General features: G+C 45.8%; 1 protein-coding gene across 1 annotated transcript; it reads left to right on the forward strand.

Moving 5' to 3' along the window:
• The first annotated feature begins 265 nt into the window (after window positions 1-265).
• On the forward strand, window positions 266-21,435 carry SPMIP6 (sperm microtubule inner protein 6). Its single transcript, XM_070936023.1, has 7 exons — window positions 266-400; window positions 7,809-7,956; window positions 12,342-12,454; window positions 13,784-13,859; window positions 16,132-16,345; window positions 20,553-20,642; window positions 21,298-21,435. Exons 1-7 carry the CDS (start codon window positions 266-268, stop codon window positions 21,404-21,406), a joined length of 885 nt encoding a protein of 294 aa, XP_070792124.1. The 3' UTR covers window positions 21,407-21,435.
• Window positions 21,436-25,535: the final 4,100 nt, after the last annotated feature.

The raw sequence follows: 25,535 nt of genomic DNA on the forward strand, positions 1-25,535 counted from the left end.
CTGTATTATGGCTGCTCTCCGTGACTGTGACATCACAGCTGAGGTTGACCCTGGTGTAAGGCTGAGCTTGGAGGGCCATTAGCAGCCAGTAGTTAGTTGTTTGTTAGTAGATACAAAGAGTCCCCCTTTTTATTTTCTTATCAGCCGAAGGTGGGGTGAAGGTGCAACGTTCGCCCCAAACCCCTTTTGATAGGCAACCTAGAGAGTCGTAGAGAATTAGGTTGACGTCCAAGGCAGCATCTCTGAAGGAGATCCATCCGGAACCATGTTCATCTTTGCGCATAAAACCGAAACGCCACTCAGCACCTACACAGATTCCTATCGGGTGCCAGTGGTTAGGAAACACATCTATGAGGAGCCTTCTGTGGAGCAATGGACCCCAAACGAACATATCTCAAAGGTAATACGCTCCGGGGTATCCACTGAGGAATCTCTAGAAAGGATAGGCAGAGATAAGGGCAGCGAAGGACCCCTAAATGGAAGATTAAAACCGAAGCTGAAGAATTGAGAGCTGGTTTCTAATTAATTCTTCCCACCATTGGGGTTTGGCGCAGTGATGGGTTTCAAATTTTTTTACTACCGGTTCTGTGGGCGTGGCTTGGTGGGTTTGGCTTGGTGGGCGTGGCAAGGGAAGGATATTGTAAAATCTCCATTCCCTCCCCACTCCAGGGGAAGGATACTGCAAAATCCCCATTTCCTCCCGATCAGTTGGGACTCGGGAGGCAGAGAATAGATTGGGGCGGGGCCAGTCAGAGGTGGTTATTTACCGGTTCTCCAAACTACTCAAAATTTCCACTACCGGTTCTCCAGAACTGGTCAGAACCTGCTGAAACCCACTTCTGGTTTGGAGATGTGTGTGTTGGAGGCAACTCATAGGACCTTCTCCCAATCACGAAGACTGTGAAGGGCTGGTTGAAAAAAAAAAAAGAATACAATAACAGAGTTAGGAGGGACCTTGGAGGTCTTGTAGTCCAGCCCTCTGCTCAAGCAGGAGACCCTATGCCATTTCAGACCATTTCTTTCTAACATTGTTATTATATCCCCCCTATACTATACATTTCAAAGCAACCTTCAGCTATAAAACTATATAATAAATCCTAATTTGACATTTACTCAACTCATAATCTACCCATTTCCTCCACCCCCACACATATATCTCCTAATTCAAATCTTTTACGTATATTTATATCTAAACATAACATCTCTTTTCCTAAACTAAACAATCAGTAACCTAACCCATCTCCACCCATTTTCCTACAGGTCTACCATACATAATATTTTTAATATCTTTGTTCTTCTGCCCACACCACACAACTAAAAAATATTTCCATATATAAATAAAATCCTCAAATGACTTTAAATTTGTAATCCATATAGTGTCTTCTGTAACGTCTTTCAACTGGATTATTAATTCCATCGCCCATGTTAGGGTAACATCAGGTTCAGCTTCCAGTCTCTTCTTAAAAAGGGCCGGATCCGGCCCGCTGGGTGCTTAGATCTGGCCCGCGGAGCTGCCCTGGAAACAGCAAAGGACCGGCCCGCAGTGCCTCTGCCATGAAAATGGCGCTCGGGAGGGCTGCCCGCGGCTCTCCTGAGCTCCGTTTTTGCTGGGAGAAGCCGTCACAACCAAAAACAGAGCTCGGGAACCCGTTTTCGCTGGCAAAGCGCTTGGGCCACCATAGGCGTCCCTGACACGAGTGACGTCGAGTTGGCCATGCCTCACCTGCCCCCTCCCCAAGGTCAAACAGAACCCGGATGTGGCCCTCAATGAAATGGAGTTTGACACCCCTGACCTACAACTTCTGGAGGCAAGTCGTTCCATTGATTAATTGTTCTCACTGTCAGGAAATTTCTCCTTAGTTCCAGGTTGCTTCTCTCCTTGATTCCTTTCCATCCGCTGCTTCTTGTCCTGCCCTCAGGGGCTTTGGGGAATAGCTGGACCCCCTCCTCTTTGTGGCAGCCCCTCAGATATTGGTTTTGGGCGCAATTATGAGACTTTTTCCTAGAGTTGATTGCAAAAGAGAAGGATTCCAGAATTCATCAGTACCTTATGATCCTAAATGTGTGAGATTTGTAAACTTCCAGGACCAGGTGTGTTGCCTTCTTAGGTTACTGAAGGACCCAGCTGGTGGTTCAGCCAAGGGTTTATGAGTTGTCTTTGAGAGGTTCTTGAGAACTGGAGATGTTCCCGATGAGAAGAGAAGAGCAAATATTTGAAATCTTCAAAAAAATAAGGCAGAAATCCAGCAAATTAGTAATTATACTCTCACCTCAAGAGAAAACCTCTAGAGGAGATCATAAATACACCCATCTGTGGGTACCTTGAAAACATTGTAGTAATCACCAAATATCAGCATGGAGACATCTCTCTTTCTCTTTCTCTGTCTCTGTCTCTCTTTCTCGTCTCTCTCTCTCTCTCTGTCTCTCTTTCTCCTCTCTCTCTCTCTCTCTCTCTCTCTCCCTCCCTCTCTCTCTGTGGGTACCTTGAAAACATTGTAGTAATCACCAAATATCAGCATGGAGACATCTCTCTCTCTCTCTCTCTCTTTCTCCTCTCTCTCTCTCTCTCTCTCATATTTTTAATTTAATCTACATTTTTTCAGTTAGGAAAAATAGACAAAAACATTGTCAAATCAGACATGACTCATTTAACAACCACCTTGCTTAGACGACCAATTGTGGTTGTAAGTTGCCAGTCAAGGACCACCTCTGCCTCTTGATGGCTCGCGTGAAGTACATACATCAAGATCTCAGCCTGTAAAGAGGCTCAGAGGTGACCTTGGAGAAACCATGCAGAGATGGTTACTACAACACCTAGCCAAACATACTTTAAGCCAAGGAAACAAGGCTTAGCTCCACCCTAAATTCCCGGGGTATAAGAGGAACCGACGGGAAATCACAGTCAGAACTTTCAAGATTCTATTACCACAAGCTACCTCGAGAGTTCCTTCCTGACGTGTAGAATTGGTTTCCCTGGTCTTTGCTACCTGGAAGAGTTGACAATCCTTCACAACTGTGAGACTCCTAGCAGCCTTTCCTTCGCAGTGGAGAGCTTCGCTTTATGGATCCCTCTGGAGTTGAGAGTCCTTCCTAGGGTGTCCCGGAGAGGTTGTGAAGATAGAAATCTAGGGTCCTTGGTGCTCCTGAGGTTGATTGTTTTCTTGCAGACTTTTCATGACCCAACTAGGTAACATCTTCAGTGCTAGAAGGGAGGGGGTCTGCAGAGAGGAGGAGGAGGAGGAGGAGGAGGAGGAGGAGGAGGAGGAGGAACTGTTTAGTCCTTGCTGCTCTCTGAACTTGGTTCTTTTCTTGTAGACATTTTATTACCCAACTAGAGAACATCATCAGTGCCGGAAGGGAGTGTAGGTTTTTCTCTCTGCTTATATATATAAGTGGCTGGCCCTGTTTGATGGTTGCTTGATTAAGCTGTTGTTTACAGTTTGATTGTTGGTCTGAGTTGCTAGTCTCTGGATTGTGATACGGTTTACTTCTTGAACCACATTCAAGAAGTAAACCAATCTAGTATTAATCTTGGTGTTAATCTTTGCTCATGTCACTTGAAGATGAGGAGCTGTTTTGGTCTTTTTGTTTCCTTTTTGGCTTTTCGACTGACTCTTTTTTTTGTTAATTTTTTTTTTATTTTTCAAAAACACAAACAAAACAAAACATAAAAACATTATCATTCCATACAATTATAGACAGTGTATCAGTCGGTGGCATTTTTGTGCTCCTCCTCCCTTCAATTTATCACTAAACATACTAGCTTATTTCCAAAACTTTCAACATCCATTTATATCATAATTATTTCCAATTCTTATTCTCTATCCATTGGTAAAATAAATCCCATATCAAATAGTATTGTCTATCTTCCTGCTCTCTTATTTCAAATGTCAATTTACTCATTTCAGCACATTCCATCATTTTCTTAATAATTTCTTCATCATTAGGTAACTTTTCTCCTTTCCAGTTTTTAGCAAATACAATTCTAGCTGCTGTCAAAATATTCGCAATTAAATATTGCAGTTCTTTATTATATGTCTCCGGTATAATCCCTAATAAAAATATCTCTGGTTTAAAGTCAATATGTCTCTTTATCATTTTTTCCAGCCATGTGTGTATCTTAGGCCAATATCTCCTTGCTTCTGTGCATGTCCACCACATGTGGTAATAGGATCCTGGGGTCTGATGACATTTCCAACATTTCTCCGATTTATTCTGGAACATTCTGGCTATTCTCGACGGGGATAGATGCCACCTGTAAAACATCTTATACAAATTCTCCTTATATGCTGTAGACATTGTCATTTTATAATTATGTGACCACAATTTTTGCCATTTCTCTAAATCAATACCATAGCCAAAATTCTTCCCCCATGCTATCATTGATTCTTCAACTTGTTCTTCTTCCAATTTAACCTCTAGTAAATAACCATATAGCTTTTTAAGTACATGATCATCAGAACCCATCAAAATCTTGTCTAAATTAGTCAATACATTATAAAAACCTTCTTGTTTAAGATCTTGTCAATATCTAGAGAGTATTTGCGTGTATGAAAACCAATCCATCTTACACCCTTGATCTTCTATATCTTGCTTTGATTTAAGTTCACCCTTTTCATTCAATAATTCCTTATATTTTATAATTTGTTTCTCTTTAAACGTCACTGGATACGAAAATGCTTCAATTGTAGATACCCAGACTGGTATCTTCAAGTAGTGATTTTTTTTGAGTGGGGGTCTTCTTCCAATTCAACCACAAGGCTTCACATATTTTATGTCTTCTAAAATACCCCTGTATTTTAGTTCCTTTATACCACAGAAAAGCATGCCATCCCAACAACATAACATGTCCCTCCAAATTTAACAATCAAGTATTTTTTAATGATATCCATTCTTTAGTCCACATTAAACTAGCTGCTTGATAATAAAGTTCAAAGTTAGGTAAACCAAAACCACCCCTCATTTTAGCATCTTGTAACAACTTCATTTTTATTCTTGTCTTTTTCCCCTGCCAGATATATTTCAATATCATTTTATTCAAGTATTGTTGTCAATTAATTCCACCATCAAAATTTTGCCTTCTGAATCAACATATTTCTGCTGAGTTGTTAATGTATTTCTAATATACAGAGCAACTCCTCTTTTTTTACTTTGCGCCAATGATACAAAAGTTTTGCCAAGTTTTGGTTGAATCAATAATTGTTCATATTGTTTTTTAATATGCACTTCCTGTAAGCAAATTATATCAAATTTTAGTTTTTCTAATTTGTGGAAAACTGTTCTTCTTTTATTGGCCGAATTAAGTCTATTTCTATTTATTGAAATTAGTTTTCTTTCTTCCATACTTTATAAATAGGTTTTGTTGCTCTAGTGCATCTGGCTTCACGTTGCTCCTTGTATTCCATAACTCCACCCACCGCTCCTTCTGTTACTTCCAGCGTTATCAATTCCTCTTCAGCGGGTTTTATTGGGGCTGATGTTGCTTGAATTTCAACTTCCATATCTACATCTGTCTCCTTAAGAACTTTCTCATAGAAGGCTCTTGCCTTGTCAATTGTATTAAGCCTATATCTTTGGAATTGCCATGTTAAGCCTACTCCTTCTGGAAACAGCCATCTGTAGTTAATCCCTTTTTGCAACAAAACTTTGGTCAAGAATTGGTATTTTCTTCTTATCTCTCTCTTTCCTTGGAATTTGTCTCATAACTGCGACTTCTTTCCCTTTGTATTCCAAAGCCTTGTCACGAGCAGCCTGAAGAATCTGTGTCTTAATTGATTTCTTAGTAAATCTTATGTGTACGTCTCCTGGAAGCTTATTATGCATCGCATATCCAGTATAAACTCGATAAATTTCATCAATTCCTTCCATCATCTTCTCTTTAGTTACTTCTAAAGCCTCGGTTAGAATCGTATTCATAATCTCAGCTAGATCCTCCCCTTTTTCTTCTACGACATTCTGGAATCTTAGGTAGAATTCTGCTTTGTCCGTTTCCCAGCCAATTAAGTCAGATGTTCCTTGTTTGACCTCTCCAAGTCTATTCTCGATTTCCTTCATATTTTCTTCTTTTTGGCCATCTTTTTCCTCCAGAAGAACTGTTTAGTCCTTGGTGCTCTCTGAACTTGGTTCATTTCTTGTAGACATTTTATTACCCAACTAGAGAACATCATCAATGCCAGAAGGGAGTGTAGGTTTTTGCTCTCTGCTTATATATAAGTGGCTGTCCCTGTTTGATGGTTGTTTGATTAAGCTGTTGTTTACAGTTTGATTGTTGGTCTGAGTTGGTAGTCTCTGGATTGTGATAAGGTTTACTTTTTGAACAACATTCAAGAAGTAAACCAATCTATTATTAATCTTGGTGTTAATCTTTGCTCATGTCAATTGCTGATGAGGAGCTATTTTGGTCTTTTTGTTTCCTTTTTGGCTTTTCGACTGACTCTTTTGAATGGTGTGTAGATGTTGTTTATCCCTCTGTGCCTGTTGATGGCTGATTTGTCTGAGTGCCAGGCTTCCAACAATTCTCTAGTTTTAGGTTGAGAAACTATAATTCTAAGTCAGGACACATGATGAAAAGTCAGAAGACATGATCAAAACTGAGCAAACACATGGACAGAGTTCACCATAACTTCAACTAGGAAACCATGAGAATCCTAGAGCAAGTTAATCTCACAGTTCAACTCCCGAGCTACAAATATTCTCTTCCATTGGTACTTTTAGGTTCTCCAGCTGATTGCTCAGGTGCCTGGCAGGAATACCTTAGAGGAGGGGAGGGCACTTGTAGGGTAGAATTTTTTCTTTAGTAATGTTATATTCAGTTGAAACTATGGTGAAGCCTCTCCATGTGTCCTGCAATTAAAATTCCCCATGCTGGCTGAGGAATTCTGGGAGCTGAAGTCCACTCATCTTAAACTTGCCATGGTTTGATAAATCCTGCACTAGACTTCCAAATGTGGAGAGAATGGGACCAGCCGGCAGGATTCTGGGAGTTGAAGTCTATAGGTCTTAAAGTTGCCAAGTTTGGAGACCCCTCTTCCAAGGGTGAAATCCAGCAGGCTCTGACAGGTTCTGGAGAACCGGGAGCGGAAATTGGAGAACTGGCAAATGCCACCTCTGGCTAGCCCCAGAGTGGCGTGGAAATGGGGATTTTGCAGTATCCTTCCCCTGGAGTGGGGTGGGAATGGAGATTTTGCAGTATCCTTCCCCTGCCATGCCCACCAAGCCACACCATGCCTACCAAGCCACGCCCACAGAACTGGTAGTAAAATAATTTGGATTTCACCACTGGATCCAGCCAGTAGAATTCTGGGAGTTGAAGTCCACACATGAGGGCAAGGGACTTCTGGGAGTTGAAGTCCACTCATCTTAAACTTGCCAGGGTTTGAGAAATGCTGGACTAGACCTCCAAATATTGAGAGAGTGGGACCAGCCGGCAGGATTCTGGGAGTTGAAGCCCACCCATCTTAAACTTGCAAAAGTTGAGACACATTGAACTCGACCTCCAAACACGGAGAGGGTGGGACCAAGCAAACAGAATTCTGGGCGTTGAAGTCCACACATAATGGCTGGGGAATTCTGGGAGTTGAAGTCCACACATAGTGGCTGGGGAATTCTGGGAGTTGAAGTCCAAGTCTATGTTAAATTTACCAAGGTTGAGCAATGTTGGGGTAGTAGAGGAGAAACAGGGTGTCCTGCCAACTCTACAATTCTAGGCATCTACATTTCCCACTTCAGAGGTTGTCCACACAGAAATGATTCCTCCAAGTCTCCTTCCTGATGTCAACCAACTGACTTGCTCTCCTTCCTGTCCGCAGGGTTTGACCATACCCAAAGTGGACCATCCACTTGACCAAGCCCACCTGGAGAAGATGGTGAAAAGGGCAGTCCAGGAGTACGCCTACAAGAATACGATAGAACCAACGGCCTACCGGCCGTACAAATATTGGGTGTCCCGCGAAGAAGGTACTCAAATTATCATCAACTCCTTTTCTTTGACCTCTATTTACACCTGTTGTGACCTAGGCTTGCTGAGTAATTGCAATCCACAATTAGTCCCAAACATACCTTTTTTATTGTAACAACTGAGAATTACGTTCATTCCCAGCTGAGTCCCAATTAGTTGCAAAACAAGTCCTTTGGAAGAAGTCCTTCGGGATAATCACCAATCTGTATCTTCTTTGACACCCTGCCAAAGGCCTTATTTGGCAAAGCCCCACGGAGTTCAGAAACAAACAAGGGATGCCGACTGGAAACAGAGTTAGCAACGTTGCTTTCCTGCAAAAGGCCCAAGTGCCTTTGTTTCTCTTTTAAGCCTTATGGGAGGGGCCAATCATCTCCTGGCTTTACTCCCGAGTCGTCCCTTTTGCTTTAGCTGCTCTTGCCTTCTGGCAGCTCTGTGCATGCGTGCATTAGGAACAGGCTCCTCCTTTTCCTCTGCCTCTCTGCTGTCTGACTCTGGGGGCTCCAGAGTCTGTGCATCACTCCCAGATGGCCCTGGCCCCATCTCTGCTCTGACGCAGAGCCCTCATCTGGGCCTTTCCCAGCCTCCTCACTGTCCGACTCCGCTGCCGCTCTCCACAACAACACCATGACAGAGGTAGTCCTTGACTTGCGACTATAATTGGGACCAGGATTTCGATTGTTAAGCAAAGCGGTTGTTAAGTGACTCATGGCCAGTTTTTCTATCTTTTATTGCCACGGTTGTTAAGCGAATCACTGCAATTAAGTGAATCAAGTGGTCGTTAAGTAAATCCAACTGGACTTTGCTTGTTGGAAGCCAGCTGAGAAGGTCACAAATGGGGAATTCTGGGAATTGAAGTCCACCCATCTCAAACCTTGCTGGCTGTGGAATTCTGGGAATTGAAGTCCACCCACCTCAAACCTTGCTGGCAGGAGAATTCTGGGAATTGAAGTCCACCCATCTCAAACCTTGCTGGCAGGAGAATTCTGGGAATTAAAGTCCACCCATCTCAAACCTTGCTGGCTGTGGAATTCTGGGAATTGAAGTCCACCCATCTCAAACCTTGCTGGCAGGAGAATTCTGGGAATTAAAGTCCACCCATCTCAAACCTTGCTGGCAGGAGAATTCTGGGAATTGAAGTCCACCCATCTCAAACCTTGCTGGCTGTGGAATTCTGGGAATTGAAGTCCACAGTTTGTAGAGGCCCATAGTTGTCAACTCCTTGTATCTGCAGCTCTCTGACCTGGCCAGATGTTGGGAGTTTTCTTCCCTGGTGAGAATTCACAGCTAAAAAGGATTTCTCAGCATTTGTCAGCCCTGATAAATCTGGAGAGTTTCCAGGTGAAGCAAAGTCTGCTATTATTATAGCAATTAATGAATCACGGAATCCGGATACGCCGTGCGATGAATCCATTCGATCCCAGTCTCTTCTAATTGCGGCTGACATTTCAAAGTCTGTTGTCACGAAACATTTGGGGGCGATCTTCGTCTACTTTTAGCAGCCGAAAAATGGAAAGAAACGGCTTCCTTAGCTGAAAGAGCAGAAGGAAGAACGCACAAGACATAACAACTTACAACGATTCGTTTAGTGACCGTTCCAAGTTACAACACCACTGAAAAAAGGTGACCTATGACCATTTTTCACACTTTAGGACCATTGCAGCATCCTTGTGGTCATGTGATCAAAATTTGGACGTTTGGCAACTGACTCATCTTTATGACAGTCGCAGTGTCCCGGGATCACCTGATCCCCTTTTGTGACCTTCTGACAAAGGCAAAGCCAGATTCACTTAACAACCATATTACCAACTTAACAACTACAGTGACTCACTTAACAACCATGTCAAGAAAGGTCATAAAAGTTAGGGACAAAACTCACTTAACAAGTTTCTCACCTAATAACAGAAATGTTGGATTCCATTGTGGTCATAAGTCGAGGACTACCTGTATTTAGGATGGTTGCAGCGTCCTGGGGGTCACGTGATCCTCCTTTTGCCACCTTCTGACCAGCCAAGTTAATGGGGAAGCCGGATTCACTTAACAGTCATGTGACTAACTCAACAATTGCAGTGATCCGCTTAACAACTGTGGCCAGAAAGGTCGTAAGAAAGTTCAAACTCTCTTAACAACTGTCTCGCTTAGCAACTAACAGAATAACAGAGTTGGGAGAGACCTTGGAGGCCTTCTAGTCCAACCCTCTGCTCAGGCAGGAAACGGTTGGTGGTGTTTTGCCCCAGCTACGGATCCCAAAGAACACAGCACACACAAACTCTGAACAAAACTTAGTTTACTCAAATAACGCAGTTTTAGCAAATGCCGGTTGTTAATAAGCGTTCTTAACAGCCTGCCAGAATTCCACAGATAAGATAGTCAGAGTCTTACTGGAGTTGGCAGAAAGCCCAGAAGCAATTTTGCAGAGAATCCAAATGCGAAGGAGAGTGAACGAAGTTGTTCCCTACAAATTGCTTCAGTCGGCATTCCTTCTTAAATAGGCTAAGGGAGTGGCCAATTAGCCCCAAGCCTTACTCTCGAGGAGACCTCCTCCTGAGGAGCCACTCCTGCCTTTTGGCAGCTCTGTGCGCCCGTGCATCGAGAAGAGGCTCCTCCTCTTCTTCCTCTTCACTTGTGGGAGCTTCTGGAGGTTCTGAAGGCCCTGGCTGAATCCCCGCCTCTGGCACCGCATCTTCTCCAGCCTCCTCGCTGTCCGACTCGAGCGCCAGCTGCACAGGCTGCTGGCGCAGCACCACACCAGCCTCCTCATCGTCGGGATGAGCAACAATCCGTGCAGGCTGCTGGCGGGCCACAACAGGTGGCTTGGCAGCCTGGCAGGGGATGGAGAGGGGAACCAGGCTGCGTGAGTGGCGGGCTAGGGCATACACACATAGCTCCACTTATGTAAGAGAGAAGCTTTTGGGGTGCCACTGTCACGAGTTGGGCTGCGAGCGCTGACACCCCGACTCATGCGAGCGGGGCTGCCTGCAGTAGTGTGCCACAGCCAACAAGTTGGGGATCCTTGCCTTATACCATTCCAGACAAATGATTGTCCAATCTTCAACTGCAGTCATAAGTTGAGAACTACCTCTATGTGCTGCGTCTTCTTGCAACCACGTTTTCCCAAAAATAAGACCCTGTCTTATATTTTTTTGAACCCCGAAATAAACACTTGGCCTTATTGCTATGAGCTCAAAAGCCCGATTGGGCTTATTATCAGGGGATGTCTTATTTTCAGGGAAACAGTGTATGTGCTGCGTCTTTTTGCAACTACCGTGTTTCCCCAAAAATAAGACCCTGTCTTATATTTTTTGAACCCCGAAATAAGCGCTTGGCCTTATTATTATTATCTTATTATTTTGGAGCGCATGGAGCAAGATGGGGCTCCTCATACCGTCTTACCTTATTTCCAGCTCTGTGTTTAAATATTTTTTGGGGAGGGCTTATTTTTTTGGGGGGGAGGCTTATTTTAGTGCATGCACTCAAAAGCCCAATTGGGCTTATTATCAGGGGAGGTCTTATTTTTGGGGAAACAGGGTATGTGCTGCGTCTTCTTGCAACTACCGTGTTTCTCCAAAAATAAAACCCTGTCTTATATTTTTTTTGAACCCCGAAATAAGCACCTTATTTTTTCCGTCGCGCGCTCAAGACTTTCTTATTTCATCAAGCTGGCCTGACCTAAGTCTTTCCCCTTTTTAAATGGAAATTTTAAATTTGGTTTTAAATTATTGGGGTTTTAAATTTGTTCAGCCAAATTATTTAATTCGTTTTAGCTTATTTTAAATTTTGTATCTATACATTTTATTCTATGGCTGTTCACCGCCCTGAGTCCTTCAGGAGTAGGGCGGTATACAAATTCAATAAAATAAATAAATAAATAAATAAATAAATAAATAAATAAATAAATAAATAAAATTTTGGGGGAGGTCTTATTATTTTGGGGCACGTGGAGCAAGACGGGGATCCTCTTGCCGTCTTACCTGATTTCCAGCTCTGTCTCCCTAACCCTAACCAGAGCTAATGGCAGGGACACATTTCCAAGCTGCAGTTAAATATTTTCAGAGGAGGGCTTATTTTCGGGGAAACACGGCAGGACGACACAAAGCATTATGGAGGTGGTTGATTGAGGAATAATAAATCCCACTTCCCCCCTTTCTGCCCCCCACCGTCCCTTTGTGCCCAGAGTTTTAATGTCTTTTTATATTTTGAACTGTATATGTACTGCAGCTTATCTATGGTAAGATGGACGGCCAATAATTTTAGAAACAAACAAATAAATAATTTCCCCCTGTCCTCGAGACCTTGGGTGCCACCCCCACCCCGTCCTTCCACTTGGGGTCTCCTGCTTCCCCCCCTCCCCGTTTCTTGAAAACCCTCCTTTCTCTTCCAAACCCAGAAAAATTCAACCCGGTGTTTGTCGGCAACGACAGATACGCAACGTGGAGGACCGGACCGTACAACAGTGCAGCCTGGAACCGATACACCACGTACCTGCCACGGATCCCCAGGGTAAGCCACACTCACGCTAAGGCTGGTTTTCTCCAGGAGTGGGGAAGAGGTTAAGAAACAGTTGGGGGTGCAGGGGGGAATCTTATCCCGGGGGACACGCGCAATGCATAGGAAATCTCCCCACCCGGTTTTCCTTTAAGCATAGCTCCAGGTGTCCCAAAAGTGCTTTTTCAAGAGGTGACTGGACTTTGTTTTTTTCTTTGAAGACGTTTTGCTTCTTGTCAAAGGAGCTTCTTCAGCTCTGACTGGATGGTGAGGAAGGGAAGGATTGATACTCCTTGAAGACACAGCTGGTCCTTTGCATCCTTTTAGAGGGTCATTGAGGCCACTTGGACTTTTGTCTGCAGTCCTGAGGATCACCTGAGAGGTGCTCCTGGTTCCTGTAGTCTGCAGTTTTTTTCCTCTGGAAATCCATTCCTATTACCACACCATTCCAAGAGTCTTCATCCCAATTGTGTCGCTAAAAATCTGTAGAGATTCTCGGTCATCCAAGACATGGTTGTCCCAAAGGTGATTTTTCAAGAGGCAATTGGACTTTCTGGTTTTTCTCTGAAGACGTTTCACCTCTCATCCAAGAAGCTTCTTCAGCTCTGACTGGATGGTGGGGAAGGGAAGGCTTTATATTCCTTGCAGACAGCTGGTCATTTGCATCCGTTTAGAGGGTCGTTGAGACCACTTGGAGGTTTCTCTGTGTCCTCAGGGTCACCTGAGTGGTGGAAATGGGTGTGGAGCCTTCTTGGAACTGCTGGAAGGGCTGTGTTGTTGAGCTGTGTTTCCTGAAGGATGTTTCAGCAGTTCCATGAAGGCTCCACACCCATTTCCACCACTCAGATGGCCCTGAGGACAAAGACAAACCTCCAAGTGGCCTCCAAGACTCTCTAAAAGGATGCAAATGACCAGCTGTCTGCAAGGAGTGTAAATCCGTGGCAGGAAAGGTCGTAAGATGGAGCAAAATTGACTTAGCAACAGCCTTGCTTAGCAATGGAAATTTAGGGGCTCGGTTGTGGTCGAGGACTACCTGTATCCTGTTTTCAGACTCTGATTTAATTGCTGATATATTTTTGTTTGTAAACTACCCCGGAACTTCCTACATTTGAGGAGTGGGCTGTGCAAATTTTAATGACATCACATTTTGAAAATGGAATCAGCTGGCTGGGGCATTCTGGGAGTTGAAGTCCACCCATCTTAAAGTTGTTGAGCCTGAGAAACACCAACCTAAAATTAAGGCAGGACTCCATCACGAATCTTTTCAAGTTCGGCTCTAGAGCTATTGCCGTCCATCTTCTTTCCAGCGGAAACGGACTTACCTGTTGCACATTTGCCTTTCAGGAGGCTGGCATGGAAGCCATTCTGCGTGGGATGCCGATGGAGTACCCTCCGAAGCCTGAGCGACTCAACAATTACGGTACCTGAAGCTTCCCTCTCTCACCCCAATATAGGCATAAGACAGCTACCCAATCTGGGCTATAAGGTGCTCTCTGAGCTTCGCTGTTTTCTTGCAGACGTTTCATGACCCAACTAGGGAACATCATCAGTGCTAGAAGGGGGGGAGGAGGAGGACTGTGAGATCCTTGATGCTTTCTGAGCTTGGTTATTTTCTTTCAGACGTTTCATGACCCAACTAGCTGATATCATCAGTGCCAAAAAGGAGTGGGGTTTGCTCTCTGTTGATATACAAGCCCCTTCTAGCAGTGATAATGTTACCTAGTTGGGTCATGAAACATCTGCAAGAAAACAACCAAACTCTAAAAGAACCAAGGATCCCACAATCTGTTGTGACTCCGACCCCCGAGGCTGACTTATCGGAGGGAGAAGGCTCCGAACATGAAGGAGAGGAGTTGGCCAGGCCTCCCCCTCCAGGACCCTCCTCTCTGGCAATGCCTCAGGTGTCTCCTGAAGGAGAAGAGCTTGGCCAGGAGCCAGGTATCTCCTCGCAGTCGGACAGTGACGGAGATAAGTCTTGGCTGGATCCACGCCAGCGTCAGAGAGACAAGCGCACGCAACAGAAAAGGAGGCATGCCAGAGATTAAACTGAGTCACTGGACCACACCCCACAGGGGATAAAAGGGGGTGAGGTGGCCATTCAGACTCTGTGACGGACAAAATTAAACTACTAGCGAGTCACATTGTATCTTTGCAACAACTATATCTGCCTTGGATTTAATACGGACTGGACTTGACAATTCTTGAACTGTGTGTATCTTGTTTGGCTTTATTTGTCGGAGGAACAACCCCTCCCTCTATGAGTAAAGTTCTTGGCAAGCAGCTACTGGGTTGCTGCCAATCCTCTTATCGAAAGAATTTGTTGTCTGCCAGTTTTATTTAACCCCTGGCTATCTGTTTGTGTGCGTGTGTGAGACGGGGACAGAACACAATCCTCCTCCCCATCCCCATCCCATTCCCCTCTCCTCCTTTTCCACCCTGAGCTATAAATATTCTCCTTTATTGGTAATCTGAAAACATACAGTAGTTGTGAAGTCCTGAGCCTTCAGATTTGGTGAATTTTAGGGGGCTAAAATATATGAAGAACAGCTCCAAGAATTTGGTATGTCTAGTTTAGGGGGCTGCCCCAAAGAAGAGGGGGTCCATCTATTCTCCAAAGCACCTGAAGGCAGGACAAGAAGCAACGGATGGAAACCAATCAAGGAGAGAAGCCACTTGGAATTCTTGACAGTGAGAAGAATTAGCCGGTGGAACAGCTTGCTACCAGAGGTTGTGGATGCTCCATCACTGGAGGTTCATAAGAAGAAACTGGACAACCATTTGCTTGAAATGGTATAGGGCAGTGATGGCTAACCTTTTTGCCGTCGCGTGCCACAAGCAGGGGGAACACGGGGGGGGGGTTGTGCGCGTGTGTGCCCACACTCATAATTCAATGCGTCCCATCCCCCCCCCGCACGTATGCACACGTGACCCCCCCCTTGCTCCCCCTGCTTTCGGCATGCGATGGCATGGTGGGCCCGGTAGGCCTGTTTTTCGTCCTCCCCAGGCTCCAGGGGCTTTCTAGGACCCTGGGAAGGGTGAAAACAGCCTTCCCCACCCCCAAGGGGCCCTCCAGAGGCCGGAAACAGCCTGTTTCCCGACTTCCGGTGGGCCCGGAAGGCCTGAAAATCAGCTGGCCAGCCCGTGCATGTGCGCTGGAGCTGAGCTAGGGCAACGCTCGCGTGCCCACAGATATGGCTCCGCGTGCCACCTGTGGCACGCGTGCCATAGGTTCGCCCTCATGGATAGAGGGTTTCCTCCTTGAGCAGGGGGTTGGACTAGAAGACCTCCAAGGTCCCTTCCAACTCTGTTGTCCTGTCATTCTGAATGTTGAGTTCTCCAATTCTGCATTCCGAGAAGGGGTGCTTCCTGAGTCAATCGATCAGAATAGAGCTGGAATGGGGTCTTGGAGGTCTTCTAGTCCAACCCCCTGCTCCAGCAGGAGACCCAGCCTATGCCATTTGAGACACCTGACAGTTCAGTCTCTTCTTAAAAACCTCCAGTGATGAAGCGCCCCCAACTTCTGGTGGCAAGCGGTTCCACCGGTTAATTGTCCTCACCGTTAGGAAGTTCCTCCTTAATTCCAGCTTGCTTCTTGAACCCGCCGAGGTTGGCCTTGAACCCGCTGCCGATGGACCGAGCATCTCTCAGTTCTGTCCTCTAGCCATCCTCTCTTTCTGACCTCTTTTCTCCAGAACGGGAAGTCGTGGTCAACATGTTGAACAGCTTGTCTCGGAAGCAGCTTCCGTACGTCCAGCATCAATACTCCATCCCGGGCCGGATGCCCTACCAAGGCTACTACAGCCCTTGCACCGGCCGCCATTACTGCTTGCGTGGAATGGACTACTACGTGGACGGAGCCCCCTCTACCGAGAGGCAGATCAGCCAGCTAGTTGAGAAGATTGTAAGGTTCGGAGGGTTTGGTCCTGCAGCCTCTCTTCCTCCAACTCCTCCTGGGGGGGTCTTTTGGGGGTGGGCTCAGGGGCTCAGACAGACCAGTTGGGGCACAAGATATAGGTTTCCTGGGGTCGAGGCAGGATGCCACCCTGGAGTTGGAGTTAGTGTCCTTAACATGGAGACTTCAAGCTGGAGAGCAACCAACTTTGGTGAAGTTCTCTCTTGATCTTCTTGAGGTGTCCTCCAAAGACAGGGGTCTCCAGACTTGATCATTTTTAAGACCATGCTGGTTGGGGAATTCTGGGAGTTGAAGTCCACAAGTCTTAAAGCTGCCAAGTTTGGAGACCCGGTCTTTAAGGTCCCAGGGCAGTTTTTTCTTGACTTCAGCAATGTTATGATGGACAGACGTGCTGGCTAGGGAATTCTGGGAGTTGAAGTCCACTCATGTTAAGGCATGCTGGCTGGGGAATTCTGGGAGTTGACCCAGTAGAATTCTGAGACTTTAAGTCCATCAGTAAAATCCACCCATCTTAAAGCATGCTGGCTAGGGAATTCTGGGATTTGAGATCCATCAGTCTTAAATCATGCAGGCTGGGGAACTCTGGGAATTAAAATCCACCCATCTTAAAGCATGCAGGCTGGGGAATTCTGGGACTTGAAGTCCCTCAGTAAAATCCACCTATCTTAAAGCATGCTGGCTGGGGAATTCTGAGACTTGAAGTCCACCACTCTTAAAACATGCTGGCTGAAGACTTCCAGGTTGATGTCCACCCATCTTAAAGTTGCTGAGGTTGAGAAATGCTGGTCCAGAGCACCACCAGTCCTCCTGGTCTTCTTTCTTCAGAATTATCCTTCGTCCCACTGCCTGAAAATGTTCTCACAGACAGTGGAGGTCAGCATTGTACTTCCATTGACGGAAGGGGGAGAAAATTCCTGCTACAGAAGCCCGGATTTCAAATAGCCAGTTCTTCCTGGGATGAGAGCTTCTTCTGATGGTTTTTTCCCCATTTGAGGGTTGGGGGAAGAGGAGGAGGAGGGGGAGGGGGAGAGGGAGGGGGAGGGGGGAATGATGGTGCATTGAATCTTCTAAGTTGCTTCATAAGCAAATTTTGTAAAATGGTTCATCGCAATGGTTACGGTTTCCATCTCCAGATGCCAATTGACCCATCAAAGGTTTTAGGAGAACGTCCACGTGGAGGCAAAAGAAGCTTCAGGAGTGAACCCATAATTTTAATGGCTAAATAGCAACCATTTGTATTTTAACTAGAATATTAATGCAGTAGGTCGGAGATTTCATTAGGATCATGTTGGCTGGGGGATTCTGGGAATTGAAGTCCACGCATCTTGGAATTTGCGAAGATTGAAGAACAGGGTTGTATAATGTCGTCTTTCCCCCTACAGAGAGGGTGGGGGCATGGAAACAGAAAGAGAGAGGGAGAGGGAGAGAAAAAAAAAGAGAGAAAGAGACAGGGAGAGGGAGATGGAGAGAAAGAGAGAAAAAGAGAGATGGAAAGAGAAAGAGAGAGATGGAAATAGAGAGAGAGAGATGTAGAGAGAGGGGGGAGAGAGATGGAGAAAGAGAGAGTCAGGGATCAAGAGAGAGATGGGGAGAGAGAATCAAAGATGGAGAGGGAGAGAGAGATGGAGACTGCAATGAAGTGGAGGGGAGAGAGAGATGGGAGAAACAGAGAGGGGCAGAAAGATGGAGATAGAGAGACAGAGACACAGACAGAGAGAGGGAGAGAAAAAAAAGAGAGACAGAGACAGAGAGAGAGATGGAGAGAGAGAAAAAGAGATGGAAAGAGAAAGAGAGAGAGATGGAAAGAGAGAGAGATGTAGAGACACAGAGAGAGATGGATAGAGAGAGAAAGAGATGGGGTGAGAAAGAGAGAGACAGAGAAATGGAGAAAGAGAGAGACAAAGATGGAGAGAGATGGAGAGAGAGAAAGAAATGGGGAGAGAGAAAGAGAGAGATGGGGGGGAGAGAGAGAGAATGACTTGCATTAGTACTTGAGGGGAAAAAACCCATCAGTGGGGACTTAAACATACAAATGTCAATTTTTTTTTCACCAATGCCACAGAAACAGGTGGACATTCTCTGTGTTTAGCTTGTCCTGCGCAGAGCACTCCGTCCTAAGTTCAAAAATGTAGGTTAAATTAAAAATTAACTTCAAAGTCTACATTTCAGAGCTGATAAGTTAACTCTGTCAGCTAGCCCATCGGTTCCAAAGTCTGTTATCGTGCCTGTCTAAGCTGGCCATGCCTTACCAAGGACGGGACCAGAGGAAGGAAATACTAGAATGGCCATAAAGGGATTAGATATTCTGACATTCTGGGAAGAAGGCGGAATGCCATCTTGTCAGTCAGTTTTTGGGAGCGTGACAAGATTCAGCAATACTTCAGGAAGGCATTCGATAAAGTAGACCACAACCGACTTCTTGGTAAGATAGGAAAATGTGATGTGGGAGAGACAGCAACTCTGTTGATAGGTCGTCCTCGATTTACAACAGGTTCATTAACTGACCACTCAAAGTTATAACGGCCCTGGAAAGAGGGACTTATGACCATTTTTCACACTTACGACCTTTGTAGCATCCCCATGATCCTGTGATCCAAATTCAGATGCTCGGCAACTGGCTCATACTTATGACCGTGGCTGTGTCCCAGGGCCACGTGATCCCCTTTGGCGACCTTCTGACGAGCGAAGTCCACGGGGGAGCCAGATTCACATAACGACCATGTGACTCACTTAATAACTGCAGTGATTCGCTTAATAACTGCGCCAAGAAAAGTCGTAAAATGAGGCAAAGCTCACTTAACAAATGTCTTACCTAACGACAGAAATGTTGTGGTCATAAGTCGAGGGCTACTTGTATCTTGATTCATGCTTTTTTATATATAGTGGGAGGGGCCCCACAAAGGCAAAAATGTATGGGGCCCTCAAAAGTCACCATCTGGCCCTGGGGTTGCAAAACACGGCTTCGTATGTCTACGGAGGTTCTCAGACATCCAGGTTCTGGGGCTTTTTTTCCCAAGAGGCAACTGGAAATAGTTGGCACAGCTTCGTGCCCACTTCAAAGATGCGCAGCTAGTTCCGTGGGACAGCGGAACTGTCAGGAAATGGCTATTGTCTAACTAGTTGGTCAAGCAATATATAAACTATCAATACATGTTTGTCAAAAGGTATTATATTGCTTTAAGACTGTATTGCATCATCCTGTATCCTGATTGGCTAAGCTCTGTAGCCAATGTACTTAAGGGGAAGCTTGAATCATGGCTTATGGACACACCATTTTATCTACTTATTGGCTGTTACTCTCTACCTGTTCTCTCTGTATGATCACTGTTTGATCACTGCTACTTGTTGCTTTCTACTATTTATTGAATGTTTTAATACTGAATTTGGTCCTGTTTGAAACTCAAGAATAACTGTTTTATTGTGTAATGACAACAACTGGTAAGAAGACCTTGTACTTGGAATATCCCTGAATACCCCTTTTAACTATCGCCTTATCTGTGTATGACTTGGATTGTTATTGGACTTTGCTTTACTTTTTTCTAAAAAGTAAAAGACTACCACAACTCAGTGTGTCAGTATATTAACTGTGGTTATTCACTCTCACTGCTTTCATGTGCATACTCAAGGGATACTTTGCTCAATAACCTATAACATTAGTTATGAGCCAAGTTATCCTTATCGGTTATCCTTAAGAGGAACCGCTTGCCACCAGAAGTTGTGGCTGCTCCATCACTGGAGGTTTCTGAGAAGAGATTGGACAGTCACTTGTCTGAAATAGTAGAGGGTCTCTTCCCTGAGCAAGGGGTTGGACTAGAAGACCTCCAAGGTCCCTTCCAGCTCTATTCTGATGGATTGATTGAAAAGATACCAGTTGGCAAAGCACTAATGAGATTCTTAACTAACTATGGTAAATAACCAACTAACTAGCTAGCTAGCTAGCAAGCTAACCAAGGAGTGAAGCAACTTGGAACTAAGGAGAAATTTCCTATCGGTGAGAACAATTAACCAGCGGAACAGCTTGCCACCAGAAGCAGTAGATGCTCCATCACTGGAGGGTTTAGAGAAGATATAGGACAGTCACTTGTCTGAAATGGTATAGGGGGTCTCCTGCTTGAGCAGTGGCTCCCAGCGGAGTACGCAGCGCTGTGTCTAGTCTAGTGACGCTTCTAATGATGCTCTCTCCCTCCTCTTGTCTTCCAGGAGTTTCCCATACTACGACCACCAGGAGGATATGATGCTCAGTGCACGATTGCCAAGCCTGCCGCCATATTTCCCGTATATGAACCTTAAGTAAGGAAATCCAAACATTGAAAAAAACTTGCCCTATATAATTAAATGCAGTGGTCCCCAACTGGCTGGGGGGGGAATGTTTGTGTGGGGGGGCAGGTGCATATACACACACACGCAGCTCCATTTGCACAAGCGCTGGGCATTCGAAACTCGCGCATGGAGCTGGACAAGAAACAATGGACGGAAACTAACCAAGGAGAGAATTAAGGAGAAACTTCCTGGCAGGGAGGCCAATTAACCAGTGGAACAGCTTGCCACCAGAAGTTGTGGGTGCTCCATCACTGGAGGTTTCTAAGAAGAGACCGGACAGCCACTTGTCTGAAATGACAGGGTCTCCTGCTGGGTTGGACTAGAAGACCTCCAAGGTCCCTTCCAACTCTGTTATTCTGTTAATTCATCAGTGGAACAGCTTGCCTCCAGAAACTGTGGGTGCTCCATCGCTGGAGGATTTTAAAGAAGAGATTGGACAACCGTTTGTCTGAAATGGTGGACGGTTTGGTGCCTGAGCAGGCGGTTGGACTAGAAGACCTCTGAGGTCCCTTCCCATTCTGTGATTCTGATGACTTGGATCCCTCGGAGTCAAGAATGTTGGAATGTTCTGGCATGATGGAGGTTTGGAGATTTTGCTGCTAATTCTCTTTTCTCTCCCTTGCAGGTGGGACACGAGTCATTTTAAGAGGTCTGGAGGGCCGGAGAGGGACAGCTATATAATTCATCCTGAGTTTGTTTCAGAGGCTTATCCCACTCCGCCATGTTGGTATTAAGAGAGTCGAGAGAGACTGCCATTAAAAAGTGCCACTGGTGACGAATTGTGCCGTGGGCTTGGTTGAATTTTCCTTTCCCCACCGACACCACCACCAAAAAGGCCCTCTAACCAAAGAAACGTGTTTTATGTGGGCTCCCTGAGCTTGGTGCTTTTCTTGCAGACATTTCATGACCCAACTAAATAATACCATCAGTCCTAGAAGAGAGTGGGGATTGCTCTCTGTTTATGTATCATCAATATGCTGATGATACCCAGCTTTACATCTCCACCCCTGACCGCCCTAGGGATGCCCTTTCCGTGATGTCCTGCTGCCTGGAAGCGGTGCGGGTTTGGATGGGGAGGAACAGGCTTAGACTCAACCCTTCCAAGACTGAGTGGCTGTGGATGCCGGCATCCCGGGATCTGGAGGTTCCATCCTTAATGATCGGAGGTGAAGCCCTTCCTCCCTCCGATAGGGTCCGCAACTTGGGTGTCCTCCTGGATTCTCGGCTGTCTTTAGATGACCATCTGATGGCCGTAACCAGGGGGGCCTTCGCACAGGTCCGTCTTGTGCGCCAGATGCGCCCGTTCCTAGACCGGGATGCCCTCGCCACGGTCACTCACACCCTTGTTACCTCTAGGTTGGACTACTGTAACACCCTCTACATGGGGCTGCCCTTGGGATGTGTCCGGAGGCTTCAGCTAGTCCAGAACGCAGCCGCGCGGGTAGTTACGGGGGCGTCTAGATACTCCCGTGTAACATCTCTCCTGCGTGAGCTGCACTGGCTGCCGGTGGCGCTCTGGATACATTTCAAGGTGCTGGTGCTCACCTATAAAGCCCTCCATGGCTTAGGCCCAGGGTACTTGCAGGACCATCTCCAGCCGCTCTCCCACGGTCCTGTGTGCTCTCACAGAGTCGGCCTCCTCAGGGTGCCGACGGCCAAACAATGTCGGCTGATGACCCCCAGGGGGAGGGCGTTCTCTGCGGGAGCCCCGACCCTCTGGAATGGATTGCCCACCGAGCTCAGGACAGCCCCCAACCTCCTTTCCTTCCGTCGCGAGCGGAAGACGTGGCTCTTCCGCCAATTAAACTGATCCGTTTGGGGGTACACTGGTATAATTTTAAATTGTTTTTTAATTGGGTTACTGATTTTAATTTGGTATTGTATTGTGATTTGTATTGAAGTTGTCATTTTGTAAGCCGCCTTGAGTCCCTAGGGAGAAAGGAGGCATATAAATCGCAATAAATAAAATAAATAAATAAATAAATGTACAAGGGGTTTGCTCTATCAGCATTGTTGAGAGTATTCCCGTTGGTTCCTTGATTGGACTGTTGTCTTATTTGACAATAATTCAGTCAAGGAACAAGCACGACCTAACAACTAGGTGGGCCATGAAATGTCTGTAAGAAAAACAACCAAGCTTAGAGTCCCAAGGAATCCATAGTCCTTCCTCTATCTCCTCCTCCTCCTCCTCTTCTCTGCCAACCCCATTCCCTTCCAGTACTGATGATATTACCTAGTTGGGTCATGAAACGTCTATAAGAAAAACAACCAAGCTCAGAGAGTACCAAAGACTCCATAGTCCTTCCTCCTCCTCCTCTCTGCCAACCCCCACTCTTTTCTAGCACTGATGATGTTACCTAGCTGGGTCATGAAACGTCTTGAAGCTCACAGAGCAGCAAGGTCCCCACTTCAAGCCTGAGCTACAAAGATTCTCTTCTGTTGAAAAGTCTTTTTCTAGCAAGCGGGGTGTGGGGGGGGGCTCTCCTCTCCCAGGACCCACCCTGGCCTTCACCTCTTGGAAAACAGGATGCAATCTAAGTGGGATTTTGCATCTCGGAGCCCCAGAACACCACTTAATCCCTGTTTTTAAGGTTTAGAGACGGTTGGACAATCGTGAATTGCCCCCCCCCCCTCTCTCTCTGTTTGTTTTCCCTGTTTATTTTTTTCCCCTTAAAAACCCTCTTTATCTTTAAAACAGGCCCTAAAGAAATGCAACTCTCGAGGCACGATAGGAGGTCATAAAGAGATTGCAATTTCAGGACCCGATAAAAGAAAAAAAAAATCTACTTAACGCACACTGATAAAAGCCATAAAGACGGTTGGAAACGAAACGGGTTGGTCTAAAGGTTGTTAAAAACACAGCACGGAAGGAAGGGCGGTTCAGAGGACTCGGCAGGGTGTTTCTGTGTGTTTGTGTGTAAGGAAAAGCTTTTGATGCGTGTAGCAATCTATGCAAGACGATCTCCCCATCAATCCACCCTCAGGGTCATGAAAGATCTAAGAGGATTATAAAAAGAGCACTGCACACACAAACACAAGCACTTTTTGTGTGTGTGTGTGTGGTTTTTTTAGTGCCTTCCAGTCAGTGTTGACTCCTGGCAATGGCCTCCGCAGTTTTCTTGGCAAAGTTGTTTTGGGAAGTGGTTTCGCAATTTGGCCTTCCTTCCAAGGGCTGAGAAATGAAGGGCTGGCTTGCCTGCTTATTTACTTGTTTAAGTGCAATTATTGTTTGCTTTATTTCTTCTTGCAAGGGCTTTGAGGCTTCAGTCAAAACCTGAATGTAAACAGGGGATTAAAAACCCCTACCCAAATTTTATTTATTTATTTATTTGTTTGTTTATTACTTATTTACTTACTTACTTACTTGTTTGTTTGTTTGTTTATTTTATTGGTTCAATTTATATGCCACCCTTCTCCGGAGACTCAGGGCAGCTTACAATGCGTTAAGCAATAGCCTTCATCCTTTTGTATATACCTGCTTAGTAGGGCTTTTGCCCCCCCCACAAGCGGTGTTCTTTTTTATACAAAGTCAGCTTATTGCCCCCACAATCTGGGTCCTCATTTTACCTACCTTGGAAGGATGGAAGGCTGAGTCAACCTTGAGCCTGGTGAGAATTGAACTTGCAGTAATTGCAGGCAGCTGGTGTTACTTAACAGTGCTTTAGTCCACTGCGCCACCAAGGCTCTTCTAAATAACATTTGCAACCCAGAGGGCCGTGATGGCGAACTTATGGCACCCGTGCCACAGGTGGCACACAGAGCCATATCTGTGGGCATACGAACATTGCCCTAGCTCAGCTCCAGCATGCATGATTTTCTGCCTTTCTGGGCCCTCCAGAAGTCAGGAAACGGGCTGTTTCCAGCCTCCGGAGGGCCTCCAGGGTGGTGGGGAAGGCAGTTTTCGCCCTCCCCAGGCTCCTAGAAAGCTTCTGGAGCCTGGGGAGGGCGAAAAACAGGCCTTCCAGGCTACCGGAAGTCGAGAAACGGGTCGTTTCCAGCCTCTGGAGGGCCTCCAGGGAGATGGAGAAGGCAGTTTTCACCCTCCCCAGGCTCACCGTGCCATCGCGTGCCAAAAGCAGGGGGAGGCGGGGGGCAGGGCACATTGAATTATGGGTGGGGGCACGGACACGTGCAAACCCCCCGTGCTGCCCCCGCTTTTGGCACGCGATGGCAAAAAGGTCACTGCCATAGGGTATTAATAAACACCCTGGCTGTAAATCAGAAGGCGCCTTCCCTGACTAAGTACGGTTTTATTTTTAAAAGGCCCCAGCTTGGCTTTTCTGATTTTGGGCTACCGTGAACGAAGGCAGCTCTCCCCCCTCCTACTTGATCCTGCAAAACTGCTATCAACGCCACCCGTGTCCTTAACTGCAGCAGCAGCAGCTCCCACCACATCCTATGACAGACGTTCTTGGCAAACCCTGAATCCTGGTGGGGAAAAAATCAAGGGTTTGCTAATATATGAATAAAGTTTATGGCACACACACACATACCCCCCAGGACCAGCGCATGGAAAATGCCAAGAGCCAGGCATGAAAACCACGGAGTCGTTTTTGTTAAGGCAAATCTTCGATCGGATGGATGAGGTTTGCCAGACACTCTTGGGTGTACGTGTGTGCATGCGCGGGCACATGTGCGTGCATTTAAAATGAAATTGTTTGTTTATGAAAAGTAGTTGAGGAATCAAGATAAACCTGCCTTCTTCCTTCCTTTCTCTTTTTCTTTCTTTCTTTCTCTTTCTTCTTTTTCTCTTTTTCCTTTTCCTTTCCTTTCTTTCTTCCCTCCCTCCCTTTTTTCTTTCTTCTCCCTCCCTTCCTTCTTTCTTTTACTTTTACTTTTTCTTTCTTCCCTCCCTCCCTTTTT

The sequence above is a fragment of the Pituophis catenifer genome, unplaced genomic scaffold (genome assembly GCF_029215685.1).
Source record: "Pituophis catenifer annectens isolate HBS135680 unplaced genomic scaffold, rPitCat1.0.hap2 SCAF_2, whole genome shotgun sequence".
Classification (NCBI taxonomy): domain Eukaryota; kingdom Metazoa; phylum Chordata; class Lepidosauria; order Squamata; family Colubridae; genus Pituophis; species Pituophis catenifer.